The sequence below is a fragment of the Pipra filicauda genome, unplaced genomic scaffold (genome assembly GCF_003945595.2).
Source record: "Pipra filicauda isolate LSUMZ 115617 unplaced genomic scaffold, ASM394559v2 scaffold447_size767260_pilon, whole genome shotgun sequence".
NCBI lineage: Eukaryota > Metazoa > Chordata > Aves > Passeriformes > Pipridae > Pipra > Pipra filicauda.
Genome location: NW_024104584.1, coordinates 495987 through 508636, shown reverse-complemented (window position 1 = coordinate 508636; position 12650 = coordinate 495987). Strand labels below are relative to the sequence as shown.

General features: G+C 40.0%; 1 protein-coding gene across 1 annotated transcript in view; it reads left to right on the top strand.

The window, feature by feature from the left end:
• Nucleotides 1–2276, top strand: part of ANKRD55 (ankyrin repeat domain 55) — a 54552-nt gene extending 52276 nt beyond the window's left edge. Inside the window, 2 exon segments of the mRNA XM_039385876.1 lie at nucleotides 1512–1589; nucleotides 1592–2276. Coding sequence (XP_039241810.1) covers nucleotides 1512–1589; nucleotides 1592–1764 — 251 coding nt within the window. The 3' untranslated portion in view covers nucleotides 1765–2276.
• The last annotated feature ends 10374 nt before the right edge of the window (nucleotides 2277–12650 follow it).

Sequence of the window (12650 nt, the reverse complement as noted above, 5' to 3'; positions counted from 1 at the left end):
TTCATGGAAGGGAGAACTAAGTGATTTCCTGACTTTCTGAACATGAATTAACCTTGAATATGACTCACAAATTGCAGTACACTGCCAAAGGCCTGGCAGCTCTGTTAAATACCCTCTGCTCAGGTCATAACAGCTTGAATAGTAATTGAAATTAGCTTAAAAAGAAAAAAAAAATCTACTAGGTTTCTAAATCCTCTCTGTAAAGATTCTACTTTGCCCTAAATCAATACCCGGTAAATCTTGGAAAAATATATATTAAAAAAATATATATATATATGCAGTCAGGGCCTACTGCAGACATTAGAGGGGTAACATTTGTTTTCAACAGGGCAAAATAAATAAAACACAAAATTTCGAACTAGAACACCTCGGGAAAATGCTAATAGCCTCTCATATATTCATCACAATTAGGCAGATGAAAGGAAATCACAGATGCAATGAGAATGCAGTCAAGGCAAAATGAATGTGAAAAGTTACAAGGAAGATTCTGTAGCTGAAACAGAGGTGGTGTTAACTCCAATAGGGAATTCTTCATATGCTTAAACTGAAAAATCTGAGCTGTTTGTATACATGAGCTTGTGAATAAAATGGAGAATAAAATGAAAAGAAGTTAATACAATTCACAATAAATTCCAAGGCAGAGAAAAATAAGTCTTCAATTTTAGGTTTTCAATTCTCCTTTTAAAAAATCAGAAAATTAAGGAGTTGTCAAAATGACGGAGTTTAAGGATTTCAGTTTAGAGAGAAGATATAGAATTATATTTTAGTTCTATTGTTTGTAAGAGAGAAGATATAGAACTATAAATTTTAGAGAAGATATAAAACTATATTAACATTAAAGCACAAACAATGTTACACTGCTGAGCGTGAGGTGGAAATTAAAGATGATCTAAATCCACAGATTATTACAAGACTACAATAGAGAGATACAACCTTTGGTCTTTCACTGTGCATTTCAGTGTGCCACAGGGTAATGGGCTACTTTTGTGGCCTGTGAATAGCAGAGCATGTGTGGACCTGTATGACTGTGCCTAAATCAACCCAGACACATTCTTCCAGTTCATCTTCCTAAGGTTTTTATCAGCATTTATCAGCACTTATCCTAGGCATTTTTGGTAAAAACAATATATTCCCATGAAACATTTCTGTTTCAGTCACCCTGTTGTTTGTGATGAAAAAAAGTGTTGTGGAAATCTCTCCAAAAGATCAAGTTTCCTCCAGACAAATTATACATTCTCTGCTTATCAAAAGCAAACCTTTGAACTTGTCAAGGCTTATTTTTCACCAAACACAAAATAAATCACTTAACACTGCAGTTGTTTTCTTCAGCTGAAGATTAACCCTGCCAGGTTTATGCAATTTTTTATTAATATTTTGATCACATTTTTCAAATACAGGTTTGAGTACAGACAATAAGAGACAACAGTCCAAAGAAAGTAGCAAACTCATTTGTAAAAATGCTATGTTTTTGACTTTGTGGACTCTTTCTCCTTTTTTTTTTTTACCTCTAGTTCAGCTATCACCTCAGGATACTAAGAAGTTTAAGTCTCTAAGGACTGGTGCAGTTATTCTCCTACCAGCTCTAATCTCCTTTCCCAGAAAAGGGGACATTCTCAGAGTCATATCCTCTATTCTCTTTTGCCTGGTCTATCAGGAGAGCCTCTCAAACTAGGCCGTGTCCCCCCTGCTATCCCAAGCCAGAAGAAATCTAATCCTGCAGAAGAGCTTGAGAAATCTCTCACCAAACCAGATGCTAAAAATTAACTCATCACACTGGCCTAAATCAGTTGAAATAAGTGCAAATCTAAGTGCTTGTTACAAGATAACTGTACAGCAAAATCTCATTAATTTGCACTAATGATACTCTTATGAACTTGACTGTAAATTACTAAAACTGAAGAAAGCATAGCACATCACAAAAGCTGCACTATATATAGATATACACACACATGTATACGTATATATGTGCATTTTCATTATAGATTTCATTTATTATGAAATTACTAAATATTTAATGTGCTGTAAACTTACTTTGTGAATGGAACCCTCAACACATGATTTTGTTGCAGTAATGTGCTGTTAAGCCTTTCAGAGAAAACAGGAACAAAGAGTAAGATTTTCTGCATGATTTAAAAGTCAGAACTAGGAAACATAAATTGACAGGGTTTCTCTGTAGTTTGTAAATACAAAGGTGCTGATTCGGATGCTGTGTACCATCAAAAAAAATCTTTTTAAAATTAAAACAATAAGCTGAAAATAAAAGGCAGTTTTAGCAATTGAGGTCTTTTGTCTCTTTGTTTTTCACATATTTTCTAAATTAAGTTTGTGGGTTTTATGAATTCAGCAAGGTAAAAAAGTACAATGAAACACTAATCCCTGTGGGACAGTGCTGCAGCATACACTATTCAAAACTGTTCATTTCACTGACAGATTTATGTTTCTTTCATTTAATTCTTCATACACTGCAGCGACAAAAATGCAATTGTGTATTATCTTCATAAAATAAGGATTGCACAGACCTGACTTTTTAGGCATTATTTCATCCCTTTGATCACTGAACTGAAGGAAATATAACTAGACTGCTGTTCTATCAAGAACCTTGGCAAGTGCTATAAGCCTTTGACTAAACATTTCACAAGACTATCCTTTTCTAGAGGCCAACAAGGATGCCAGCCTCTGCTTGCTTCAGGATTCTTATCTAAGTCTTGCTGCCATTACTTTAGAGGCTTCCCCAGTTCTGATTATAGAAGGGCTGTGGGCATTACTGGGGGTGGGGGGTGGGGGAGGTAGTCCCCTTTTGACACTCTTCTGTATCACCACTGCTAGTAAGACTGTCCAAAATTAGCTCTACATCAGCAGCTCATTCAACCAGAACACAGCACTTCTGTTTATCTCTAGATAAATGTTCTATTAACTGTACAAACAGTTTTTTTGCTGTGTCGCAGTAAAAGACAAACCTGACAGGAAGAAGAAGATAATCATGTCCCGATAGCTGCAGTTTCCAATTTCCTTGTGGTAATAACTGTAAATAGAAGGATGGCTGGTGGCTGCCACAGGCAGTCCCAGAAAGAAAAAAGCAGAGCACAACAAGAGCTGCTCTCATGCAACACACCAAAGAGGGAACTTTTGCACATAAATAAAAGATTGTTTTATTTTTAAACATCTAATCTAAATGTCAGGGTATAAAGCTCAAATTCAACAAGTGATGTAAACATCTAGCTTCTTAATGAAAAACATGAGAGTAAAAAGCTCGTGTGCTTGGACCTCACAGGCAGCCTAATCCCTGAGGCTAGATGGAAAAAAACACTGCATGACAGAAGCATGCTCTGTTACAGGAAAAATCAATTCTGCCATGCTCTCTTTGCACCTGACCAGTCCTGCTCAGTCCAGCCTCACTGAAAAGCCCAGAGTCTCTCCTATAGTGTAGCAGGCTGGTATTTGTTTTACGAGGTCACTACCAGAGCTCTCCAGAGCCCCTGAACTTCTCTGCTTGAAACTCCTTATATTCCGAGTCCCAAAATCTCTATTCTGACCCATGCCCCTTTGTATCTCTCCCTGTAGCCTCACACAAGGGACAAGTGGTTCATAAGTAATTTCCTAGAAATATTAAAGCTTCAGTACAGACTTTATGCCACTATCTCTTAGTACAAAGCCAATGGTTTTGGTGCAGACTGAACAGAGGAGAAGGAAAATAATTCATACAGCTCTGGCTGGCAGCAAATAACCTCTGTGTAAACTCTTAAGTGTCATTGTAGACGTCTCAAGAATGAGGTTTGTCTTCACAGAGTGAAAGCCCAAAGTAACCACTCTGGCAAAGATTAATTATCTTTAGTTCAACACACTGCTTGGGAATGAGTACAGCATATGGAAGGAAGGGAAGACCAAATGGCTTAAGTAAATCCCAGTGAGGACAAACATTCGTGACTCCATTGCCACAAAAGCCCTTTTCAATGGGTAAGGAAACCACACTTTTAGCTATTAAAACAGTCAAGTCACGTGTTGCAACTCCATTTTTTCCTGAATAGAAGGGGATCCTCATTGCGACTACTGGCTTTGAGGAAGGAGGTGAATCTCTCCTCTCTCTTGGGTTACCCTGCCTATCCAGGGACCAGGAGAGTCCTGGGCTGCCTAGGCAATCATAAAAGCTGTGGTGGCGCCCATTTGTTTGCCAGCTGCTGTTCCATGCTGGAGACAAATATAGGAGCAGTCTGTGTTGGCTTCCCACAGAGGCTTGAAAAAATTTCAAATGTTTCCAGTATTACAGCAGGAGAGAAAGGAAGAGAAGTTTCCCCATGCCTTAGGCTAGACACTTCCACTTCCAGGAAGGAAGTAATCAGCTGTCTGTTTTTCCTATTTAGCAGTGCTTTGTTAATGCAGCATGGGAGGAAAAACATGAGTAATGAACAATTTTTGATCAAAGATAACACTGTCTTACAAATGAAATTCCTTCCAAAAATGTAGAATTTTGGGTGCAGTCACCTGAAGCTAGAAAAACACATTACCAGTGCCTCCTCTCCATGCAATACATTTGATTGAGAGGACGCAGCTGCTAGATGGTTTTTTCCTATCATTTGCCCCTTTTTTCCTCATCTTTTTCTAGGAATGAGTGTTTTCTTCTGTGGACCTGCAACCAGGAAAGACTTTTTTGGGAAAGGAATGCAAATCCAATTGCCTGCTCAGAGGTAAGTGTAAAATACAGATCTTACACGAACAGAATGAGTCTTAAATGAATGGTAATCTGAACAAAGATCCAGGTCACTGTTCTGATGTGTTTCTTCTGCAGGTTGTCAATAAAGAAGGAGTTCATGTTTTACCAAATATAGATCTTTTAAAATTTAATGCTCATTGAAAGGATTAAAAACTATTCTCAGAAATGAGAAACTATTCATATCACCAGAAACCGCTGTTATTGTTTGGTAGCCAAATTCTACACTAAATAAACAAGGTAAATTAAGCTGAAATCTTTCACCTTCAGAGGAGACCACACTGTTGACTGCAGCATACTGCATGAAAGATAACAAATGAACCAATACCTACTTATGCTACTCTGACCTTTTGCTCAGACCTTTCCTGGAAGATAATGGCAGGAGAGACAATAAAAGGCTAACACAGCTGATTACCAATTGCCAAGAAATGCCTGGTCAGTAGGTCATGACACAGACTTTTTTCCCCTTTGTCTAGCGATTAAATATCCCTGGCACATTCTTCTGTGACACTAGTGGACTGTTTACTCATAGACTGTGCGGTACTCGGGGAGTTTCATGTGGCACAGAGAGCTAAGAAAATACATACACATACAGGATATATTTTATGACCAAAACAAACTATATTTCCTCACTGGAATACACTCTATATTCCTTATATCATTATTATGAATGTCATTTCAAAATGCTTTTAAAATGGTGCAGTCTTTATTCCAGTGGACCGTTTACTTATACATTGATACTGAATTGAGTAAACAGTAAACTGTGCAGGGGATTAGCATTAGTCCATAAAACAGAGAAAAATGTTCATATGTAAAACAAAGGATCATCCAGTATTAGGATCCTTCACAGGCTTTTCTATTGACGAGCAGAGTATCTGATCAGCAGGTTAATTTTCTTGTATAAATACCCAAAGAGGAAGCTATATCTTCTAAAATTCAGTCCTAATAAAGCATTTTAAATGCCCCTATCACTGCTAAAAGTAGAGATCTCTGTCACTTTACTCCTTAATACACTGCATACACTTACCATCACTACAGAAATGTCTGCACAATCCAAATGTTTTGCCAATGCAAAACACTAGAAGCATCATATGTCCCTTTGGGACATAAAAGCATAGCAACTTTTCAAACAATTGTAAGAGGACTATAAGAGCTCATCTGATGATACTGTCATCCTGACTAACACTCCTCCTCTGCACCTGCATTATAATAATGATTTAGAAGAAGTATTGAATGTATACGTTGTTTGCCTTTGTATTTTAAAAGTGGAATTTTTTCTTATTATTTTCATAGTGTTTTCCTATGTTCCTTAGATCCAGAGATTTTTCTGTGCTGGCCCTATTGATGGAAAAGCTCAGCATTATGACAGAGGCACTTTAGACCAGAGGTTGTCAGGTGTCCAGCCTCAAAGCCACCTCTGACCAAGGGCAGAGAGTAGTACTTTACGTGAAGCTCTGGACAAAGAGCCAAAAAATTAATTCCATTCCCGTCAGGATCCTAAAGTCCAACAGTTCTGACCCACACAGTCAATACTGACAAGGGCCTTACCTGATGCAGGTGCTACTGTGCCTAATAAGGGCACAGAATCACAGACGGGGTGCGATTGGAAGGGATCACATTGGGTCATCTGGTTCAACCTTCCTGCTCACTTACATGGTACAGTCTCCTGCAGTAACTTTCCATTCCCCATCTCCCTGGTGGTGCTTTATGGTACTTGGCATCATGGTGTGACTTTCTGCTGCTCTGCCTACATGAGGAAGAACCCGCAGAGTCAAGGGCATGTCCATACCTGTCCAAGAGGATTACTTAACTCCATGCACATGTGCCTTCCTGCACCTTCGCACGTGTTTTTGTGCTCAGTGTGTGGCATTCCGTACTCTGGAAGAAGAATATGGTGGACGAATGCATCACACAGGAGCAGGTTGAAACTCCCTGAACACATCAACACACTAAGAAAAGGCTTGATCCAGCCCCTCCAACATGTCTCTGTAGCCACAATCATCACTACCCCACAGTCACAGACTTTTCTAGAAAGATTACACCAGGAAGATTAGTTTGGTAACATGGGAAGTGAGGGGAAGGGGCAGGAGAAGCAGATCCCCTGCTCAAACAGAGTGCCAAAACCTTCAGCTGTATTTTCAGCTTGCCAATTTAGCTGAAAGTAGCTTTGCACATATTCTGGAAACTATGAAGGGAGACCTTCCCACAGTGCACTTAAATAATTGAAAGAAATGGGGCTGTATCTTTCTTATAAAACGCATGAGGGTAAATATCACCTGAGGAAGGAAGAAATATAAAGTCTAACCAGAAAGGCTATACTAAATATACAGTTGTAAAGACTACATTTTCAGTTTCTAAAATTTGTCAGTCTTGTCCTGGTTTTGAAGTGACTCTTGGACTCTAGGAAATAAGCAGAGATTTACTAGTAAGAACAGCTAAAACAAATTATTAAATGATTCTGTGATCCCAGGGGGAGGCTCTGCCACCCATTCTGTCCGACTCCTAGCACACAAGAGATGTGATTTTTTTTCTGATCTGGAGGTCTGGAGCTTCCTAAAGGTTCATTCACCCTCCAGCTGTTGACCCAAAGAGACATTCTGTGTAGGGAGTTTATCAGAAAGGAGTTGAATGTTTTTGAAAATTCTCATTCTTGAAACTAAAAATATTTTTTGTGCTTTGACATCTCCTGTTACAGTGTCTAGTGTTTTTTCCATAACTCACTATGTTGACCTTGCAAAGATTTTCCTCCCATCATTGATTCGGGCCATTTTTCCATAATGTCCTAGAAACTACAGACTGAAGCCACTTGAAGTTTGTCATTGTCTCTGTAGTCTTTCTCTCTCAGCTAAACAGTTTGAAAAGATTAATTTTCCTGTAAAAAAATTTCCCATCTTATTTTTATTGTGGATTCCAAGACATGAAAGCTGCCTCTGATTTGCCACTGCTTAGGTTTCTTCACGAAAACAAAATCATGTCCACTAAAAGGGTTCATTATAGTTAATATACATGGAAACTTCCACTCAGATGTAGTGACTTGTCAGTGGCATAGGTCATGAGGAGCAATTTGTGTCCTTGCCATCCTTCTACTTCCTTCTGTTATGTTGGGATTTTTTTATGCCTGATGAATTCACATCAGGATTTTATTGTTTTCACCCGTATATACACACCTACTGTACAGTGAATCAAATGCTGCATTTATAGGCATTTTAAAAGCACAAGCCAAGCCTCTCCTAAACTGATGCAGAGCTCATACTACTTAGTTTCAGAAATGCAAAAATACGTCAGGACTTTCAGCTATATTACTCCTTTATTGGAGTAGTAGTTTTTGATAATTCAAGCACCACCTTCTTAATTCTGATCATTGTCACACACAACAGCAAGAAATACTTTTCCAACTTATTTTTTACAAGGAAAATTGCATTTGACTGTCAGATCTATCAACACTAGTTTTCAATATTTTATAAATATAAGATCAGCACATGTCAGACAAGTGTAAAAAGCATACTGTAAAACTGTGGCAGGAACCAGGGTAAGTTCTTTATGTAAACGAGGGGGAGAAAAAAAGCAAGCACCAGTTTTTACTTGCTTCTGGTGTTTTCTGGTAAGGTGGCAAACAGGAAGATAGTCTGTTTTCACAGGGCTTTTATTCTCCTCTCAGCTTTTATGTGAGGATAGCACCTGCTTCCTAAAATCCACAGAGGTCTTGTAGCAAACTGGAGGATATTTTTATACATTCTAATGAAATTTAGCACTTACCAAAAAGTAATCATTCCATCACTGAAACTTTCCCAGTAGGCTAGTAAATAGTATTATCCCAATGGCACATATGGCAGAAAGATGAGACACTAAATTACCAACAGTGGTTTCTTAGAACTGGGGCTGACAGAGACTAACTTCAGTGCTCAGGTGTTAACCGTCCAAAATATTTCTATTTTCCCTCCTTACAGGAACTTGTTTTGAGTGTTCAGTATTTATGACAATCAGGTGGAGGAACACAGGAAGCAAATTAAGGGCTGAAAAGTAAAGATTATAAGTGGCTGTTCTCAGGGCTCAGTGTAGACACAGAGTCTAACAGCAGTCTATCCTGGCCACTGGACTATGCTTATTCTTTGCAAAAATCTGCCGTGGCCAGCTCAGCTGCAAGGCTTCTGCTGGGGAGTGTGTAGTAGTCACAGTGCTATCACTGACAGACTGAAAGGCAACATTATCCATGGCTATGGACAGTTCATGCAGGGCACTGGGAGTCTTGGCTAGGAACTGCAGCTTCAGAGCAGAAGGAAAGGACTGAGAAACAGCCTTTGTCTTCAGGAAAACAAAGTGCCAACCTTCTTCATGGCAGTTACTCTGTGTGATTACTCTCCAGGTTAGGAAAGTAGAGCTGCCAGCTGAGATTAGCTCTACTTTTGTCTCCTGGATCCTCTTTGTTCTTTCATCTCCTTAATTCTCTTAGATGATGGAAGAGAATAGGCAGAGATTTTGGAGTCACAGTACCACTCTGACATCCCAAACTACAGAAAAGAGATTAAAAAAGCTAATACATATAGAGCACGTTCCAGTTGCTCTCCTGACAGGTTTTGAGAATTCATCTCATAATACTCATCATCATAGAGGACAGTTTTGTTTCACATCCTCTAGCTGATCCAAATCAAAATGTTGTTGCCCTCTAATACCACCCATGAAGGGACAGCAGATATGGTACATGTGGTCAGCACAACCTTTTTTGGGCAGTACCATTTGGTAAGCACCTCGGCACATTTTCACCCAAACAGGATGCTGGGTGAACAGCACTTGGGAATGCAGAGCTGTATTTACAGCTATTAAACATAGCAAAGTAATGAGGACACAATGGGTTTGTCATGCCAAGATTTAAAAGGCCAGTGCTTACAGTGCTTACACAACTGGCTTCTGTGAGCTGATCAAAATCGTCAACTCAAACTACAGAGGACACTGGAAAGCTATAGGATGAGTTCAGTTCTTAATGACATACTCTTTTCTGCCAACAAACTGGTCTGAAAAGTTTCTTGTTTTGCCAACCAAATACACACAGCCATTAAAATAAAATCCACCTTAGCATAACTCCCTCGTTCAATGTTCTAAACTCCATAATACAAGTTTAGTTACCCAAATGTTGGGCTAAGTTCAACAACTGGGCCAGTTCAAACTAACAAGTACAAATTGCTTCAAGTGATGACTTAAAATATGCCAATTTAAAACATGAATAAAGCCTGTAGACTTTTGTCTCTGCACTAAATGTCACTTGTTTATGGTTTTCATGCTTTAACATGAGTCGGAGCTTTACTCATCTCCTGGCCCATCTTCTCAATGCTGTCAGACATCAAGCTAATTCTCACATTCATATGCATTTCTGCAAGTTTCCAATCTCTAAGAGTGTGATAAATTCTGCATTCCACATAACAGTTTAGGGTTTGTTTTTTTTCTGTTTGTTGCTATACATAATCACATTGTATTATTTACCCATGTAAAAATATTACATCGACAGTCAAGTTGATTTATTTTTTTCCAAACATTTTTTAAGAAAAAATTTAATCCCCTCAGCTGCCTGAAGTCGAGAGATGTCAGATCTGTGTCAAAACGTTCTCTAAATAAAGAGTCCTACAAAAAATGTTGCCACAGGTGTGAACTACTTCCTTTCAAGCACATCTACCAACGATTTCAGTCTTAGTCTGAGAAACTGCCTTTCAAGCTATTTTTAAATATATTTTCATAACAGAAATCATGTCTCAGCTCAAAAGAGAATTTTTACAGAGAAAAACATCCTAGTGAAGGGCCAAAACTCAACAGGAACTTAATATGCCTACTGCTGTAAAAGATAAGAAAAAGTGTTTCTATAAATACATCAGCAACAAAAGGAGAATCTCTATCCTTTACTGGATGCAGAGGGGAATATTGTGACAAGGGATGAGGAAGCAGATGAGGAACTTAATGCCTTATTTCCCTCAGTCTTTAATACTAATACCAGTTGTTCTCTGGATACCCAGCCCACTGATGTGGAAGTCAGAGATGGGCAGAATGAAGACTCTGTAATCCAAGGGGAGACGGTCAATTACCTGCTACACCACTTAGACACACACGGGTCTATTGGGCCAGATAGGATCCACCCAAAGGTACTGAGGGAGCTGGTGCAACAGCTCACCAAGCCAGTTTCATCATTTACCAGCAGTCCTGGCTAACCGGGCTGGCCCCATTTGACCGGAGGATGGCATAAGGTATGTTCCCATATAAGACAGCCCAAAAGGAGGATGCAGGGAACTACAGGCCTGCCAACCTGACCTTGGTGTTGGGAAGGTCATGGAACAGATCAGTGTGAGTGCCATCACTCGACGCATGCAGGACAACAAGGAGATCAGGCCCGGCCAGCACGGGTTTAGGAAAGGCAGGTCCTGCTTGACCCACCTGATCTCCTCAGGGAGAAGTTGTGAATGCTCTCTACCTGGACTTCAGTAAAGTCTTTGACACCACATCACTCTCCTGAAGAAGCTGGCAGCACATGGCTTTGACAGGTGCACTCTTCACTGGGTAAAAATTGTCAGGATGGCCGGGTCCAGAGATTGATGGTGAATGGAGTTACATGCAGTTGGCAGCCGGTCACTAGTGGTGTCCCAGAGGGCTCAGTATTTGAGCCAGTCCTGTTTAATATCTTTATCAATTATCTGGATGAGGGGATCGAGGGCATCCTCACTGAGTTCACAGATGATACTAAGCTGGGTGATCTGCTGGAGGACAGGAAGGCTCTGCAGAGGGATCAGGACAGGCTGGATAGATGGGCTGAGGCCAGTTTTATGAGGTTCAACAAGACCAAGTGCTGGGTCCTGCTCTTGGATCGTAACAACCCCAGGGAGTGCTACAGGCTGTGGGAAGAGTGGCTGGAAAGCTGCCCAGTGGAAAAGAACCTGGGAGTGCGAGTCAACAGCATCTGAACATGAGCCAGCAGCATGCCCAGATGGCAAGGTCAGGGGCATCCTGACTTGGATCAGCAACAGTGTGGCCAGAAGGACCACAGCTGTGATCATCCCTCTGTACTCAGTACTGGCGAAGCTGCACCTCAAATCCAGTTTCTGGGCCCCTCACTCCAATAAGGACATTGAGGGTCTGAAGCAAGTCTGTAAAAGGGCAATGGAGCTGGGGGAGGGTCTGGAGCACAAGTCCTGTGAGGAGCGGCTGAGAGAGCTGAGAGTGTTTAGCCTGGAGAGAAGGAGGCTCAGGAGAGATTTTTTTGCTCTCTACAACTGCCTGAAAGGAGGTTATAGCCAGGTAGGGGTCAGTCTCTTCTCCCAAGTAACAAGATGTCAAGCATTGGCACAGGCTGTCCAGGGTAGTGGTGGAGTCACCATCCCTGAGGTTATTTAAAAGACGTGTAGATGTGGCACTTATGGATGTGCTTTAGTGGTGGACTTGGTAGTTTTGGGCTAACAGTCAGACTAATGATCTTAAGGTTTTTTCCCAACCTAAAAAATTCTGTGATTCTATGACATTTTTGTTTTGGAAATCATTTGGATTTCTTCAAGAGTCTGAATTCTCCAGGTGATTCCTGAAAGTTGCCCACACTGATCCTCCAGCTGTTGAATTGTTATCTACCTGGTAGAATGAAGAGTGGTAACTCCTCAATGCCAACAACACAGAGTAATTGTGATGCATTATTTGAAATGATAACACATGAACTCGCTCAAAGAGTCATGTCACATCAAATGGCTGTAATTAGTTGCAGTGCATCAGGATATGGTGTACCACCTCACTGTAATGACAAGGATTTGTTAAGGTATTATGTTTTTGGACTAAAACTTTCAGTCTGTCATTTTTGTCATTTTTAAACTGATTATCCAATCTTCCTGGGCAGATCTCCCAGAGTGTGTAGTCTTGTCTGTACGATGACTAAGAAAACATTGAATAAGAGTACTTGGTGATGTGAGATGGTTGAGTATTTTTT